The sequence below is a fragment of the Macrobrachium nipponense genome, chromosome 1 (genome assembly GCF_015104395.2).
Source record: "Macrobrachium nipponense isolate FS-2020 chromosome 1, ASM1510439v2, whole genome shotgun sequence".
Classification (NCBI taxonomy): Eukaryota; Metazoa; Arthropoda; class Malacostraca; order Decapoda; family Palaemonidae; genus Macrobrachium; species Macrobrachium nipponense.
The window spans coordinates 146,149,725-146,166,843 of NC_087200.1; the positions used below are offsets into that span (position 1 = coordinate 146,149,725).

General features: G+C 40.6%; 2 protein-coding genes across 2 annotated transcripts in view; one reads left to right on the plus strand and one right to left on the minus strand.

Moving 5' to 3' along the window:
- Window positions 1–17,119, minus strand: part of LOC135219724 (uncharacterized) — an 89,158-nt gene that overhangs the window by 10,969 nt on the left and 61,070 nt on the right. The gene's annotated exons all lie outside the window — the stretch shown is intronic.
- On the plus strand, window positions 3,594–14,226 carry LOC135219725 (probable ATP-dependent RNA helicase DDX28). Its single transcript, XM_064256729.1, has 3 exons — window positions 3,594–3,812; window positions 3,923–4,075; window positions 14,039–14,226. The coding sequence occupies exons 1-3, from the start codon at window positions 3,708–3,710 to the stop codon at window positions 14,135–14,137; spliced, it is 357 nt and encodes a 118-aa protein (XP_064112799.1). The 5' UTR covers window positions 3,594–3,707; the 3' UTR covers window positions 14,138–14,226.

Sequence of the window (17,119 nt, forward strand, 5' to 3'; positions counted from 1 at the left end):
ATAGGAGTATAGCGCCCGCTAAGCGCAATATACTTGCCATTCGAAAGGCGCATTCCATGAGCGATACTCCTACCAAGCCACAGGAGTATTCGGAACTAGATGCGCCTTCCATAGGTCAGGGGAGAGATACTCCTGCCAGGCGCCTTGAGTACTCTGACCTCGATACTCCTCCCAGGAGCCAGGAGTATTCTAGACTTTTTACTCCTACCAGGCGCCAGGAGTATTCGAAGCGCGATGTGCCTACCAAGCGCCAGGAGTATTCTGAGCTTAATACTCCTAACAGGCGCCAGGAGTATTTGGAGCGAGATGCGCCTTCCAGACGGCAGGAGTATTCGAAGAGTTTTACGACTGTCAGGCGCCAGGAGTATTCCAAACAGGATACTCCTCGCGCCAGCCAGGCGCAAGCCAGGCGCTAGGCTTCATCCAGATGAGATCCAGTTCAAAGAAAGTCCTAGTCTTCTTTGAAACAGTGGTGATCTCTAAAGCACTTCATAAGTGACTTGATGATACCTTCAAACAGCTGAGAATTTAAAAGCTCATGAAGTGCGAGCTTTTGCATTCTTGTTCTTTTCGTAACAATATGTCAGGAAGACATATTAGCTTTAACATATGAGAGATGCAACTATGTGTTGACTGCTCATTACACGAAGGACTTCAAGTTAACCTACGAGAGATCCTTCTCTCTTGGTTTTATATACGTATCAGCGGATACGTTGCTGGGATAAGGAGCCGACACTGATCCTTTGAATAATGAATTGAATTTATTTTAACTCAGTGATTTTTTTTTTTTTTTTTTTGAGGTTTGAAATGGAGTTTGGGGGATAACTCTTTTTCAATTTAGCGCGAACCCTCATGTTAGGACAGGTGATCGGGACGGGTCGGTGTTGCGCTCCTTAGTTATGCCAATAGGCATAGGCATGTTGTCATATAAGCGGATTAGCACCCATTGACAAATGCCAATTATGGCTCGACCGAGTAAGTGGATAAGACCCCATCGGTAGACCCACAAGAACTCTTGGCCACAGATCACGTATCTTGCTAAGGCTCTTGAGACAAAGCAGACTCCTATGCAATAGCTAGGAAGTCAACCCTTCGTCTAGAAACAGAGGAACCAAGGTCTATAAAGACCTACAACATATGTTGTTTACCTGTCTAGTCAGTAGTTAGCTGTCTCTTGCCCTCCACCAAAGGGTGTCAATCAGCTATGTATATATCTGACAGGTAAGTTGAATGTATGAAAATGATATTGTTATGATACAATAAAGTTTCATACATACTTACCTGGCAGATATATACAATTGAAGACCCACTCCTCCCCGCAGAGACAGGTGGAAGAGAGAATCTGATTAGAAACGGGGATGGTTCCTAGTCCTGCCACCCAGCGGCAGGCCGGTAGATCACCTGACCTACCTGTAGCGTGTGCCGCGAAATTCGAATTTCTGTCGGGGACGACGGAGTCGATAGCTATGTATATATCTGCCAGGTAAGTATGTATGAAACTTTATTGTATCATAACAATATCATTTTTCGAAATATTTGCATATAAAAAAAATATAAAAAAATTCGACATTCGGTCAACTTTAACTCAACCGAAATGGTCGAAACTGCAATTGTAAGCTAAAATTCTTACAGTGTAGTAATATTCAATCATTTATCTTCATTTTGAAACAAATTGGAAGTCTCTAGAACAATATTTAGATTTATGGTGAATTTAAAAAAAAAAACATTTTTTTACGTCCGGGCGTTACGAATTCATGCATCATTCTGTGGTAATATTTTATCTGTGTTGCTTTGATCGTTTTACAATGTGTTATATACCAAAATGATCGCAATTTATTGTACAATACAACGAAAAAAAATAACTCATTAACTTTAACTGTTTTGCTCATAGCGCGATTTGAATACAATTATATATGAAATTTTGTTTTTGCGCTATCATATATCACATTATTTATATATGATAATGATATTTTTTTCATTTCTGATGGTTGCATACTAAACTTCAGGCAATGAACAAAAAAGGAGTCAAAAACGAACTCTTAATCTTGAAAACTAAGCGCGCTGTGATTTTTTGAAAAAAATATTTTTTCCGCTTCGGCGCTCACTCCGAGACTGCCTCGGCATACAGGAGACGAATTTTATTATACCCTTCGGCGTAAGAGGGTTAATTGAAGATTTTAGTCTATCCATCATTCAAATAACTAAAATTATTTTAACTAAATTATTTTTATATATGGTACAGCTTTACTCGGAACTGATGCTACATGATTGCATAGGATTTAATTTAAAATTCACTAACTGGCAACCTAACATACTCCATATTTATTTATTATTTCAGTATGAAAACAATGATTGCATACAATAAGGCCATATGTTCTATAAGAGTGAAATCTGTCATATATTTCAAAAATAAGAAAATATCATGTGTAGCCAAATTTCAGAAAAAAAATACTTACAAAACATTTTGAATACTTTCGTCCACTCATTGCTGATCCATCAGACCAAAACGAAGTCATCATCAAACCTTAGTTCAATTGTTAAATAAAAAACGAAAATATTTGTCATCACATTAATATTGCTTCCACAACAACCATAAAAATTAAAATGATCCTATTTGATTGTTTTTATGCCTAACTGCTGAAAAAATGTAAATATGTAAATACAAAAGTAGAATGCGCCCACTGATATCAATATGTGAGTGGAGCATGTGTGGCACAACCATTAGAATGGCGGTGCAACAAGAACAAGCTGATGTTACATACGTAGGTGTACAATGAGTAGCGATAATGAAATATCTTGAAAACATTTATTTTATATTTGGATTTTCATATAAATAAAATTTCTTAACCACTTCAAAAAATGATGGCTTACTAGCAGTTATTCGCCCCGTGCAATTATTCTTTTGTCAAAGCCAAGATTTTGTTCCTAGGCCTAAGTGTGTTAGATTTCTTTACTTTACACTTACCATTCACATCTCTTGCACTTCAAGTTACCTTATGAAAGAATTAATTACATACCAAAGCAAGCAGAAGGACCTTTAAGAAAATAATATTTTAAGCCAGTTAAAAAACAAGTGTTCCATACACTTTGATATTAATACTAATAGATATTTTGATTAACAGTCACCTTCTCCATATAATCAAAATCATCATCATCTTTTAGCCCTCACAAGAATAGGTAATCTCTACAAATATATTCATTAGTAACAGATTACATCTCAGAAGGCTTATATTATTTTTTATGCCTACAAATCATTTTGCAACATACAGGCAGCTTAATTACAGCCTAAAACTTCAACATTCAAAGAAAACTTGTAATTCATATTCCTATTTTGAAATGTTATGAATGTTAAGCTTTTTATTTTGACCAGTCTGGGGAGCATGTTATGTGCGCTGTCATTGATGGCACCACTAATCACACAGGTTACGAATTATACTAATGCATTAAAGGGATCATATTTTTATAACCATAAGGAAAATAGTGCTACCTGTGAATTGGCAAACTTTTTGACGTATGACATCGGAAATGAAAAAAAAATAATTTCGCATCAGATTTGAACATCACTGTACATGTATTTATAAGACAAGATTCATGTGGCTAATTAAAAAAAAATTGTTCCCCTTTTCAGCAATTTTGGTAAAACTTCTGATTGGCTGTCACTCTTTCTTAATGAAAATGGTATATCATGTGTCAACCTAAACGGAGAAATGCCTGCAGTTATCAGAAATGATCAATTTAGAAAATTCCAGGATGGAGAAGTCATAGCATTGTCTTGTACAGATTTAGCATCCAGAGGCTTAAACACAACTAGGGTGAGTGAGAAGTCATCTCTGATATACCTTTGGAATTTTATTTTATTGCTATAAATACATTGTTGAACTTTCATTTCTCTGTGAATAAACCCCTACCTTCTTTTTATCAGGCTGGCCATGTCATAAACTTTGAATTTCCACAATTCATTTCTGATTATATACATCGCTGTGGAAGGATTGGGAGAGTAGGAAGTGCTCTCACAGGCATGGTTACAAACCTTGTTCACAGACCAGGAGAAATTGAATTGGTTAAGAAAATTGAGGTGAGTCTAGGTTTGATTGTGATATTCATAATGGTTTGGTTGTACTTTTTGCTCCAGTCAAGGGAGTAGATAAGGGATTTTGACGAAGGAAAAATCTATTTCTGGGTGATTGGCTCGTGTCGCCCTATGAAAGGATCCTTAATATCATTCTTTCTAGGTAAAATTAATCTAAAATTACCAGAGAAAAACAAAATTAAGAAAATGTCAGTAAAACTGACTCGCTCACTCTTAAAAAGAAGTGTCGGTATGGTAATAGGGGCGAGTGGGAACACTACCACGAGACATTCACCAATTAGAACTTCCAATCAGAATCCCCACAAGAGAGAGCTGATACCAACGGGCGACGCGGCCGCCACTACTACTACTAGAGGACGCCACGGACAGCAGCGCCCCTAGCGGACATCCTTAATCTAAAAACATCTTGTCCTGCATGGGGGGGTAAACAATACAGGGTGGGTTTCATAGGGCGACACGAGCCAATCACCCAGAAATAGATTTTTCCTTCGTCAAAATCCCTTTTCTGGGCTCAGCTCGTGTCGGCCTATGAAAGAGTACCAGAGAAACAGACAAGATGGGAAAAAAGGACAAATGAAAAGCAGTTGTAAAATGAGGGATATAATATAAGTAAATCAATTACAGCATATAAACTAAGTACTTAAGCCTAACTTATTCTAAACAGTAACATAAAAGAAAGTTAGTAATGTAAAGTACTTAAAATTACAGTAAACATAGTAAATTATAATAATGCAGTGTAATATTAACAAAATAGATTTACTTAGATAAATTATTTACAAAATATACAAACACATTGTGTCCTACCCTAGCATAAAAATAAGGGTAGGTACACTGAAGTACATTATCAGTACAAAGTGTGGATGTCCTAGCAAAAAAAATAAGGGACAATCCACTAGTATGATTTCAGCGGCTAAGGCTAGGATATCCGAGTAACATGGCGATAGGGTGAGGCATGTTGGATGAGGTAGTAGAAAGGAGACCTGGATCTGTACTACGACTACTATACAGTATCAGGAGAAACAATGTTTCCCGCTGCTACTGCTGAAATTTTAAAGATTCCAAGGACTTTAGATAATGACGTTTTAAAGACTGTCGGATTTATTTCCATCCAGTATACTTTTTAAGATCCTCAAAGTTCATATGTTGAAAGTAATTAATTGAGGTGGCTACTCCCCTGATGTCATGTGCTTTTGGGAATGAATCAGGATTGGCTTGTTTAATGAAGTAAAGGATTTGTTGTCTAATACCCTTTACTGACAAAGTACCACCTTTTTCTCTCATGAGAGAGAACCTGAGGATCTTGAGGATGTACGAGATAGAAAGGCTCTTAAAGTTGATTACTGGGCAGAGAGAAGGGTCTTGGGGAAGTGGGATGACTTTCCAAGGGGCCCACCTTGCAAGAGGATCCTCATTTTAGCCAAAAAAACTACGATCCGGAGCAAGCAGAACTTCTCCTGAGGGGAGGAATCCACATGACCGCATCTCTGGATAGAGCCGACAGTTCTGAAATTCTAGCTCCTGAAGCTAGGCTTAATAAGAATAATGTCTTTCTAAGAAGCATTATGAATGTACAAGACGAGTTGTCAGTTATCTGAAGCTAGTTTGAGGACATCATTTAAGGAACCATGAAACTGCAGTAGGCCTTTGAGAAGGTCTAAGTCTAGCACAGGTTTTCAGATAGATCTGACTGAATCTTATTTCACGTCTATTCCCTAAAGCCTAACTGAAAGATCTTCTTCAAAGCCGATTTATGAGTAGTAATAGTGCTAGCTGCTAAACCTTTTTCAAACAAGGATCTGAAAAAGGATATAGCTAGATTAACTGTCATGGTTGTAGTGTTTGATTCTTTCAGGAAGGATGCTAATTTTTTAACAGCTGAGTCATATTGTCTAATAGTTGACCTTCTTTACTGATTCTAGGAAGAGAATATTTTGTGGATCAATATTAGCATCTTTATTAGCCGCAAACTTCATGAAGTCCATAAAGTTAGGGTCTGAAGAATTCCCTGAGGAAGCGAACACAGTCCTCATTTGTGACTGATTGTGACAGCTTGGGATTGGGAATCCGTTGAGGATACCAGTTGCTCTTGGGCCAGTCCGGTGCAATCAGAGCTACTATTCCGGTTGAAGTCCTCAGCTTGCTTAAGACTTTCAAGAGAAGATTCACTGGAGGAAAAACATAAATTTTTCTCCACTGATCCCAATCTAACGACAGGGCGTCCGTGGCATAAGCCAGAGGGTCCAGGTTGGGGGGGGCCACATAGCAAGGGAGCTTGTGGTTCGCTTGTGAGGCGAAGAGAATCTACTTGGAGACCTGGGACTCTCCGGCATATCCACTGGAATGACCCGTCGTCTAGGGACCATTCTGATTCCCAGAGGAACTGCGGGACGGGACAAAAGCGTCTGCTATCACATTTCTTACCCCCGCCAGGTGAGTGGCGGGACAGATGCCATTTGTGTTTGTTTGCTGAGCAAAGATGGCTATCATGACATGGTTCACATGCTTGGATTTGGACCCTCCCCTGTTTGATGCAATGAACTACCACTGCACTGTCCAAAACTAGCCTTAGATGAGACTTTTTGGGGGAAGCAGTCTCTTCAAGGTAAGAAATACTGCCATTGCTTCCAGAACGTTTATGTGGAGCTGGCGAAATTGAACTGACCAAGTCCCCTGAACCTGTTTGAACTGAGAATATCCCCCCCACCCGGGACAGGGAGCATCCGTGTGAATGGTTAACACTGGAAGGGGATATTGAAGGGGTACCTGCTTGGCTAAGTTCTTTACTTTTGACCATGGACGGAGTTGATTGCGAAGGATCTGTGGAATTACTGACAACTTGTCTCGAGATTTGGTGTTTGCTCTCGATCGCCAAACTCGATTTATATCTTTTAGCCTTGCTTTCAGGAGGATATCTGTTACCGAAGCAAACTGAAGGGACCCTAGGATTCTTTCCTGGTTTCTCCTTGATGTTTGTTTGCATTTGAGAAATTGCCTGACAGATTTTGCTATTTCCTTCCGTTTGGCCACTGGAATTGACAGATTGTGGGAAGACAATCCCATTGGATTCCCAGCCACTGAAAACGAGACTCCGGGGTAAGTCTGGATTTCGTTTTGTTTATCTGGAACCCCAGATGTTCCAGAAAGTGAACTACCTTTTTGGTGGCTTTGAGACATTCCTCGACAGTTGGTGCCCAGATCAACCAATCGTCGAGGTATGCTGCTACCATGATTCCCATGAGTTCTCAATTGCTGCACAACCACTTCTGCTATTTTTCGTGAATACCTGGGGGCTACATTCAGACCGAAGGGCATCACTTTGAATGAGAATGTCTGATTTCCTAGCCTGAATCCTAGGAATGGGCGGAAGTGTCTGGCTATAGGGATATGATAGTATGCGTTCTGTAAGATCGATGGAGCATGTGACGGCTCCACGCGAAGTAAGGTCCTTACTTGCGAGAGGGTAAGCATCTTGAACTTGTCGCAACGAATGAAAGAGTTTAGCTTTGACAAGTCTAAGATTACCCTTCTTTTTGTTGAGCCTTTCTTGGCACGCTGAATAAGCGGACCTTGTTAAATTTTAGATGCTTGACTCTCGCAATAGCTCCTTTCTGAAGGAGTTCCTCCGCGTAATCTGTCAATTCCTTTGATGGTATTTGGCGGAATGATTTGATTGGAGGAGGATCTTTGATCCAACTCCACCCAATCCTTTGGACACTATGCTCGTGCCCAATTGCTGAACCCCCACCTGTGACAGAAGAGGAACAGCCTCCCTCCTACCTGGGGAGCCTCATTGTTGATGGGCGGGTTGACCACCACGCCCTCCTCTGAACTGCCTGCTCCTTGTCGCCCTTCCTGCGCCACGCTGGCCGAAAGTAGCCTCTCGCCCTACCTCTCGATTGCTTGTTAAAGGGAGGGTAGCCATGAACCTTCATACGTAGGGTTGAAGGCCGGCGAGAGTGCGTAGGAGGTCGAAGGTTGTGATTGAGGAGACAGCAGGAGGATGGGCTGGTTCTGTTTAGAACTAGCAGGTTGTCCCTGTTGGGTAACCGGGACGGCCTGAACAAAGTGCTGTGTTGCTGGTTTCTGGTAAGGCTGGAACCTTTTACCAGACTTCTTTGGTTTCTTACCAGCAGTGGGGACGGATTCTTGCTTTCTCTTGGATGAAATACCCCACCTAGCTCTAAGGCTCTGGTTGAGCCTAGCAGCCTCGTGGGGTGTACTTCATTTACAGCGGACTCTGGGAAGAGAGCCGCTCCCCACATGCTAGAAGCCAGGAGTCTATTAGGCTCGTGCCTAATAGTGCACTCCTGCAGAACGTGCTTTCGGCAATTCCTCCTAGCTTGGAAGAAGTTGAAAGCATCCGTCTGAAGCTGGGATTTGGCCAAGATCTTAAACAGAGGTTCCGTAGCATACGAGAGAGCAGCCATCTCCGTTATGATCAGTGAATTGATGGACCTGCCAAAACCTAGTTCGCGCGTCGAACTCCGCCTGAATCAAGGAATCAGGCAGCCTTGGAAGCTTCTCGCCGAACTGGTCCATGGCGCAGTCCGGTTTGAGCTTGCCAAGCGTGAACGTGGCTGGCAAGTTCTCCCCACAATTCTCCAAAGCTGGAAGAGCGGAGAAGTAGACTCCGCCTCCCTTAGCTGTGGCATGGGCTCATCCTTGAGGACTGCCTGAAGAGTCCTCTCTACTATTTTTGTAGCGAACGGAAGAGAAGCCTCCTCTTCCGTCGCAAAAATAGTGAAAGGACTCTTATAGGCCTGGAGCTTGGTGTTTGTGCACTCCCAGTCCTCAAGGCAGTGAAACCCATTCCCGTTGGGCATGATCCCTACTGTAGAGAAACATCCTCCCCTAGAGATCTTGTCTTTCCCTAGTAAGAGCCGCTACGGTCAGCCTAGCATAGCCGATGAAAGGCTGCATCAAACCCGGAGGATAAAACTCGAAGTCCTCAATCCTTCGAGTTCCACACTCCGGGATAGAGATCATACCATCCTTAAATGGAGCGTAAGCGGGCTACTCTCCAATGGGTTCTCCATAGAGAAAGCTGCAGAGAGTCGTATGGCGGGAGCTGGAAAAATACCAGCACTTGCACTGGGGAGACTGGAAGGGGGACCTGAGAGAGCCCAGCTACTCGGTCCTCATTCTCTCTACTCTGTTAGAGAGATCTTGGATGGACTGGCCTGATTGAGACAGAGTGCTCGACAGTTGTGCGAACATCTGCTCAAAAAGTTTCGTCCCCAGGGCGGAGACTTGCGAGCCGACCATCTCGCCCACCTGTTGCATCACCACTGCTGAGAAAGCAGTGGGATCAAAGGTGCTGGGTCCCACTCCTCCCACCGGCGTTTACCGGAGTGGATGCGGTGGAGGCCGGAGAAGGCATTGCTCGGCGGGAGCGCGAGCCTTCTCCTTAGAAGCCTTGCTTCTAGAGCTCTTCGAGTAAGAAGAGCTCGGCTTGGCCTTCACCGCGTCAGCGTAAGAAGTCGAAGACTTCTTAGCCGAAGAAGACGAAGATGACTTCTTAGAAGTCGTCTTAGTTAGGGTCTTCGGTTCTCTCTGTCTTCACCTTTGGGGGTACAGAGAGAGCGGGAGAGCGGGTAGGGATCTCAGATCCCACAAAGCCTGGAAAGAAGCGCTTGAAGAAGGGACAGGAGAAGATCCAGGAGCGCCCAAGGAAAGACCTTGGGCGCCCGACACACCTACCTCAACCAACAAATCCTCTGCCCCTACCGCCATAGGCTCGATGTTGAGGTCCAGGGTAGCGACGTCCGGGACCGACTCCTGTGGCTACGACCCCCGAAAGATTGCTTGCATATCTTGCTGGATGGAGGCTATGAGAGGGGGCTGCGGACAAGGGTCAACATACCCTGTTGACTTGCCCGCGGGGAAGATCTGGACGGCCAGCTTCTTGTCAAGGATGTAAGGCTAGCCTTTGGCGGCGTTCTTCCCGAAGCCGCCCTCCCACGCTTTCAGGGTAGCAAGGGCGACCTCCCTCACACCAGTAGCCTGAAAGAAAAGGTGAGATGAGCTTCTAATGGCGGAACGGGGTTAACAAACTTATGTCTAAGAGTTGTTAGTAAAAATGATAAAGAAGCCTATAATCGACTTACCCCCTCCACCAGCTGACTGACTAGGTCGTAGCAGATGGCGCAGGCTTCCGGGTGCAGACGATCATATCGTTGAATGGCGTGGCACATGGAGCGTGAGACCTGCACTCATCGTGGCCGCAGGGGTCGTACAAAACATCGCGTTGCATCCAGGACCTGACAGTTGGTAGCCTGTAAGTGGAAAGATACATGAGTATCAGGAGAACACTTACAGCCTAACAGTTGCTCCGCTGGTGCCGGAGCGAGAAAGTTAGATTAAACCAGAGACCCCGCCATAATACGTGTGGTAACAAGGTTGGTTGGTTGTCCTAGGCTATTGCTCCGCTGGCGGCGGAGACAAGAGATAGAATCCAACAGGTGTGGTGGTAAAAGGAAACCACGACGAATAATGGCGGGGATGGTAAACATATGAATAATAAAATTAAACAAATCATCGTAAAATTAGGGTATATCCTTAAAATAACAATATCAAATAAAACTTTCTCCACCCGTCTACTAGAAGAGTGCCCGGGTAAGAAGCAAGCTCCTTCCGGTAGCGGGGGAGAGATGTAAGGATATAGTAGGCAAGCAACCGACCACTAGTAGTGACCACCCCGCCCGCTGGCGGAGCCAGTAATCTATAACCAAAGGTGCCCCGGCCTGCGACGGAAGGCTCCGTTCGTTATAGAAAGGGAAGGTGGCTTGAGCAACTGGGGAAGGGGGGGAGGGGGGTCTCGGCGTAACACGGCGGGAGAGAGAGAGGGGGGGGGTTGGCCTACTCCTCCCCGTCTCAACAACTACCCGCTCGGAGACTCGGTACCCTATGAGTGGTCGCCCTATACCCCCCGCTGGGAGGAACCCCTGGCCACCTCAGAGAGAGAGGGAGAAAGGCAACTGAGGTTGTCATGACAACCAAGGGGTCCCCCAGCGCCTCCCTATACCTGGTAGGGAGGGAAGGGGAAGGGGAAGGTGCGATGGAACACGTGACCGCAAGTGGCCTAAGCCGCGAGCAACACAACCGTGGAGGGCCACGTGAACCAGGCTGTACCAATACATGGGACATGCACCTAGGCTAGCCTAACACCCTAAATAGAATAAAATTACATCGTAAAGATGGAAAAAGCACTTTTAGTAGAAGAAAAAGAAGCCCAGGAGGAGGCAAACTGTTCCGAGGAACAGAAGCCTACTCGGAGCCAGCGATAGCCGATGAAGAGCAAGAGCCGGGATGCTGGGCTGGAACAAATAATAGCCCTAAATACCAAACTAAGAGAAATGGTAAAGGGGCTAATCTAGCTAAAACTCGATGTAAAAAACGATGAACGTAATATAGTAAGCCCATAAGTATAAGAAGTCCCAGTATGGAGGACCGGGAATTCTTAACGAGGCAGCATGGCGCCGCCACGAGACAACCGGGAAACCGTATATGACCTATTAGAAGGAAAATACTGGTTCCCGGAAGACAAAAATACAGTAAAACATTACTTATGAGGCACTTAACTTAGCCGTTGCGATGGCAGAACGTTCCATGATGATGGTGATAAAAATTTCCCGTAAAAAGCACAAGCACAAAGAGAATGCGTCTGAACGCTGGCGCTAATTATTAAGGATGTCCGCTAGGGGCGCTGCTGTCCGTGGCGTCCTCTAGTAGTAGTAGTGGCGGCCGCATTCGCCGTTGGTATCAGCTCTCTCTTGTGGGGATTCTGATTGGAAGTTCTAATTGGTGAATGTCTCGTGGTAGTGTTCCCACTCGCCCCTATTACCATACCGACACTTCTTTTTAAGAGTGAGCGACAGTCGTTTTACTGACATTTTCTTAATTTGTTTTTCTCTGGTAATTTTAGATTAATTTTACCTAGAAAGAATGATATTAAGGATCCTTTCATAGGCCGACACGAGCTGAGCCCAGAAATTCATTTATGAAATGAGGAAGAAGTTTCCATTTTTTTTACACATTCAGATAACAAGGGAGATTTTATTATGATGATTATAAAAGCGTGTGTTCCAGTACTGGTACCGTAATTTCAGTAATAGAATTATAGTGGGTGAAGCCACCAAATAAGTGGACATGTGCTGTGCATATCATTTTAGTGTAAATTTGACATAAAGCCTTTACTGGATTTCATCCATATTACATGGTTGTCCTTAAAAAAAAAATTCTCATGCCTTTAAATCAAATATTTGATCAAAGTCATTTGTATAATTACAATGGATGCAAATGTCGATAAAAGTTATTTGTATAATTACAAAATTCCACTGCCTCCATCTTAATACTTTTCATTTTTCAGTACTGGGTGTAGTATGTACTCTCTAAATGTGTCTTACCAGCATTAACCACTGGATATTTATTACCTATCAACCCATTATTTGTATTGGTTGTTGCATTGGGAACATAATGTTTTTAGGCAAAATCTCCCTTGAATAAGATGAACAGTAGTAGTAGGGGGTGTTTCATTCTTCATTTTACTGTGCAGTGTATTGCCCTCTAGATTATTGAGAGATTTTTTTTTTTTTTTTTCATTTTACTTGAACTGTTCTCCAATATAATTTTCTGCATTTTCATTGTGCTTTTCATTCAATTCTATTGATATCTTGTGCATTTAACATTAATCGTAGATCAGCTGTTGTATGTCCTCTTCATAAGAAGAACTGTGATTTTATTTATTACGGTAGTTTGAAATTTATTTTTCCATCGATAGTTAGTCCCATTTGGCCATTTTGTTAACTTTAGATTTTTTCATTTGGCTTACATATTAGTTTGAGAAGCAAACTGAGCTCTACCCTCATTTCTCTCTGTATTATGTAAACCATTGAGCTTGTAAAAGAGATTTTTGGTTACTTTAAAGAAACCTTGCCCAAGCCATGTGAACAAATGTGATAAGCTTTCCTTTTAATTGTAAATTAAAATCCTCTCTTTTTTTCATTTTATATTAGTTTTTTTCCTTTTTGTTTCTTTTTTTGGTTCCTTTCTTTTTTACTTCCTTTTTCCCTTGTTCTTCATATTCTTCATTTTTTTTATTTTTTTTATGTATTTTTTTTTTTTGTATTTTTTCTTTTTTATCCCTTTTATACTTTAAATTAAAACTGTTTCTTCTGGGCATTTGTATATGTGCAGTGAGTCAGTGATCTGAATCTCTTTCAAGCAAGGTTGGCTTGTTGTATAGACTCAGACTTCATGAAACTGAGATTGACCTGTTGTGTCCTTCACCATTCTCTCACTTTTGGTTCATTTCCAAAACAATGATTAGCTTCTTTCCCCAGTTAGGCCTTTATGTTTTCATCTTCATATAACTTAAAGCTACAGAGAAGGTATTGCCTGGCCCTACTTATCTACACAACAAGGCTAGAAGCAAGTAAGTAGAAATGCAATTCTATATTGGCTCAGAACAAGTAGTCTTGAGGGTGTAACAAATGATGAAACCGCACAAGTTAAAGTGAGTTTCTTTGAGATCAATGCTTTATTGGCCCTTTCAATATTTACATGAAACTTGCATGTTGACTACTATGCTGGTGGTGTGTTCATGGAGCCACATGGGCATTCACAACAGTTCTGGTCCTGTTGCTTACACTAAGTGTCAATAGCAATATGGCTTCCATTCTGTGACAGTCTCTAGCAGAAGATGGGACAGAGTTGCTTAACAGACAGCTCTTTGATCTTTGGAATAATGTGTTCACCTTCAGGCAGATCCTACAATTAAGTTTGGGGATTTGACAACTCGATTCTTCCCCATAACTTATGAGTCTGCTATGACACAAATGTACCAGTAAGGACACATAATATTTAACAGGGTATTTTGCATTTTATCAAGATTTTATCCTTCATGTTTAAGAACCTTGTAAAACTAATGTGAATTTCATTTCTTTTCAGTATGCTGTGAGGAAAAGTGAGGAGTTCCATAATGTGAATGCTAATATAAAAAGAATTTTAGTCAATAATGCTGTTAAGGATGGGGAATTGATAGAATGATATAACAAAATTCCGGTAACTTGTATAAAAGTAAATGAAATATAAAATGTTATTGTCTGTGTAAATAAAAGTTTATACGTTCGTCTCAATTTCCATGTTTCTCTTGGTGTACATTTGTTCGGGTGATTTGATTTATTGATATACGACATTTTAAAAGTGTGTACAGGTAGTCTCCGGGGTACAACGGGGGTTCCGTTCTTGAGACGTGCTGCAAGCTGAAAATTGTCGTACACCAGAAAATCGTCAAAAATCCAATGAAAACCATACTTTTCATGCATTGGGTGCATTAAAAACTATGGAAACTGCATTAATATTGCCTTTTTGCATAAAAAAAACTTCAAATATTGATTATTTTGCATTTTTGGAGACATATTTCTTTGTAACCCTGGAACATGCGTTGTAAACCTAGAAAAATTTCTAATGAATATAATTGAAAAGCATTGTAACCTCAGAACATCATAAGCCGAACCCGTTGTAAGCCGGGGACTGCCTGTATGTAAATATGTACAGTACATAATTACTAAGACACTTCGAAAGTGTGTATGTACTAAATATGTATAGTAATTACTAAAACATTTCAAAAGTGTGTATGTAAATATTTACAGTAATTACTAAGACATTTCAAAAGTGTGTCTGTAAATATTTACAGTAATTACTAAGACATTTCAAAAGTGTGTCTGTAAATATTTACAGTAATTACCAAAACATTTCAAAAGTGTGTATGTAAATATTTACAGTAATTATTAAGATATTTCAAAAGTGTGTATATAAATATTTACAGTAATTACTAAGATATTACTGTAGCATTCATGAGGACCAGTTGTTGAGTTGGCGGTTGGTGTTAAGATAGCAAATGATGTTGCTTCAGGATTTTATTGGTAGTTAATGTTTTAAATGTCATGTAAAAGAAACTCAAAAGACCAAAGAGAACAAGTATGTAATGAAAATCCTGAGTGCTCAGTTAGAATACCGACTCAGACTAGCAGAGACACCTTAGTGTGACTATTTTCTGTTGAAAGAAGGCTTGGGAGTTTGGATGTGCAGATAGCATACTGGATTCTTTTCAAGTTTTAGAGAACAGAAAACACACTGACATTTCTGATAGAGCATGCAAAATGAGCTAAATGAATAAAGGTGCCAAAGATTACTATTAAGATCAGGGACAAGAACTTTATAGTAATCAAATTTTGTCAAATAATTTTAAAATGCTAATCACAGTCAGCTGCTGAAGACCAAACCAGGCAACAATATTCAAACCAAGGAAGAATAAAATATTTCCTCAAGACAGACAAAGTCTCCAAATGAGACTTAGGATACCATTATTTTGTAATACTGAAAAGTGGATATGTAACAAAAATGACCCCTAGCATTTTAAATAAGCTGCACATAGTTAAAGGAACCCTGTGAATGGAAAGACTTCGGTGGAATGAATCCAGTGTTATGGACTTGCAAACAAACATACAATAAGTTTCATTTGGGTTTAGCTTCAGCCTTCATAATTTGCACCATTAATTTTAACTAAGTCTATAAAGATTCAGTTAACCCAGGTTCAATACAAAAAGAGGTGCATTATCTGCATAAGCAGTAGCTTGTTTTCAAGTCAAACCACAAGTACAGGCACTCAAAAATGGTTGCAACATGTTCCAGCAGTTTTTGTGCACCTAAAAATGATTTATTCTTTTGATATGTACAATATGTGCTTTTCTTATTCAATTTTGGTTTTTAATCATACAGTTGACAATATAAAAAAATGGCAAGTGAAAAATTCATATTACAAAAAAAGACTAAACATTTTGAAAATTTTGTACCAGATGATTGGGCAAAAGTCAATGAGGAAATTATATTTTGAATCCCAATAAAAGCATCTTGAATAAAAAAATAATGTTGAATATTCATCAGTGAAATGATATATATAACAATAGAAATAATTTTACCATAATTGTTGTCAAAAACAGAAAACATGAGGTCTTAACAATAGGATAAATCTCATGGTGCCCATGGAAACCGGTTAAAAACAATAAAAAATTGTATATGTATGGAATCTGTGGCATCTGGTACCTAAAGCATAGATAAGGTAGAGGGTGGTCTACGACCAAGCTTGAACCCCTTGACGCATTTGGTCTTTCTTCCAACGCAGGATTACGAGAGGGGCAGCTAGAGGTGGGCAGCCAATGTTAAGATCTCAGGTGTGTTAGCTAGAAAAAATATAAATTGATTAAAAATTTGTCATTACGTAGTTCATATGAGGAATAAACCTTCAGTCTTAACGATAGGCTAGACTCATACTTGGAGGTATGTACAAGAATCCTGAACTGACTGGAGGTTTGGCACACCTGACCACTCTTCCTAGAAATTAGAACAAAGAAATCTAGTAGTATATATTGTTACGATGTGCCAAGTATCTGGTTACTACACTTACCATTCATTTAATGTTACCTCACAAAAGCCAGACACCTGAACCCTCATAACACGTTTAAACGACTGAAAACTCAAAAGGCAACAGTGATCCCTTAACACTTACCAGTATTGCAGAAAATCAGACTAAGTTCATCAAAACAGGTGTGAGGTAATCTTGTAAGTAATTAAATTAATCAAAGGGCATCACTCCATCAACAACTTTAAATCTCTGAGTATTTCCCTGATTTCAGAAGTCTAAGTACTTCCCTGGTTCTAAGTCACTTCAAGTAAATTGAAGGAAAGCAAATCAATTACCACTCTATGTTTCTACCTATCATCAATATAATCAAATGAAAATATACTGGGATAAAAATAAAATACTTATAAAAATTTTAAATACAAAAATTGATTATTAAATTCAAAATTTATAAGTGAAATTCACAATATCAGGGAAAATTACTGTTACTTGAAAACAAAGTAAAGTTTAATTAATTCTTGAATCAAATTAACCCTTAAACGCCGAAGCGGTAAAAATAAAAAAAAACCCCGAATTCCGGAGCCGGTTTTGAGTGAGCGCGGAAGCGG

Coding starts and splice junctions, on each gene's coding strand:
- LOC135219725 (XM_064256729.1), top strand. CDS start 3,708: ATGCCTGCAGTTATCAGAAATGATCAATTTAGAAAATTCCAGGATGGA. Junction 3,813..3,922: donor GAGGCTTAAACACAACTAGG/GTGAGTGAGAAG, acceptor TCTTTTTATCAG/GCTGGCCATGTCATAAACTT. Junction 4,076..14,038: donor AATTGGTTAAGAAAATTGAG/GTGAGTCTAGGT, acceptor ATTTCTTTTCAG/TATGCTGTGAGGAAAAGTGA.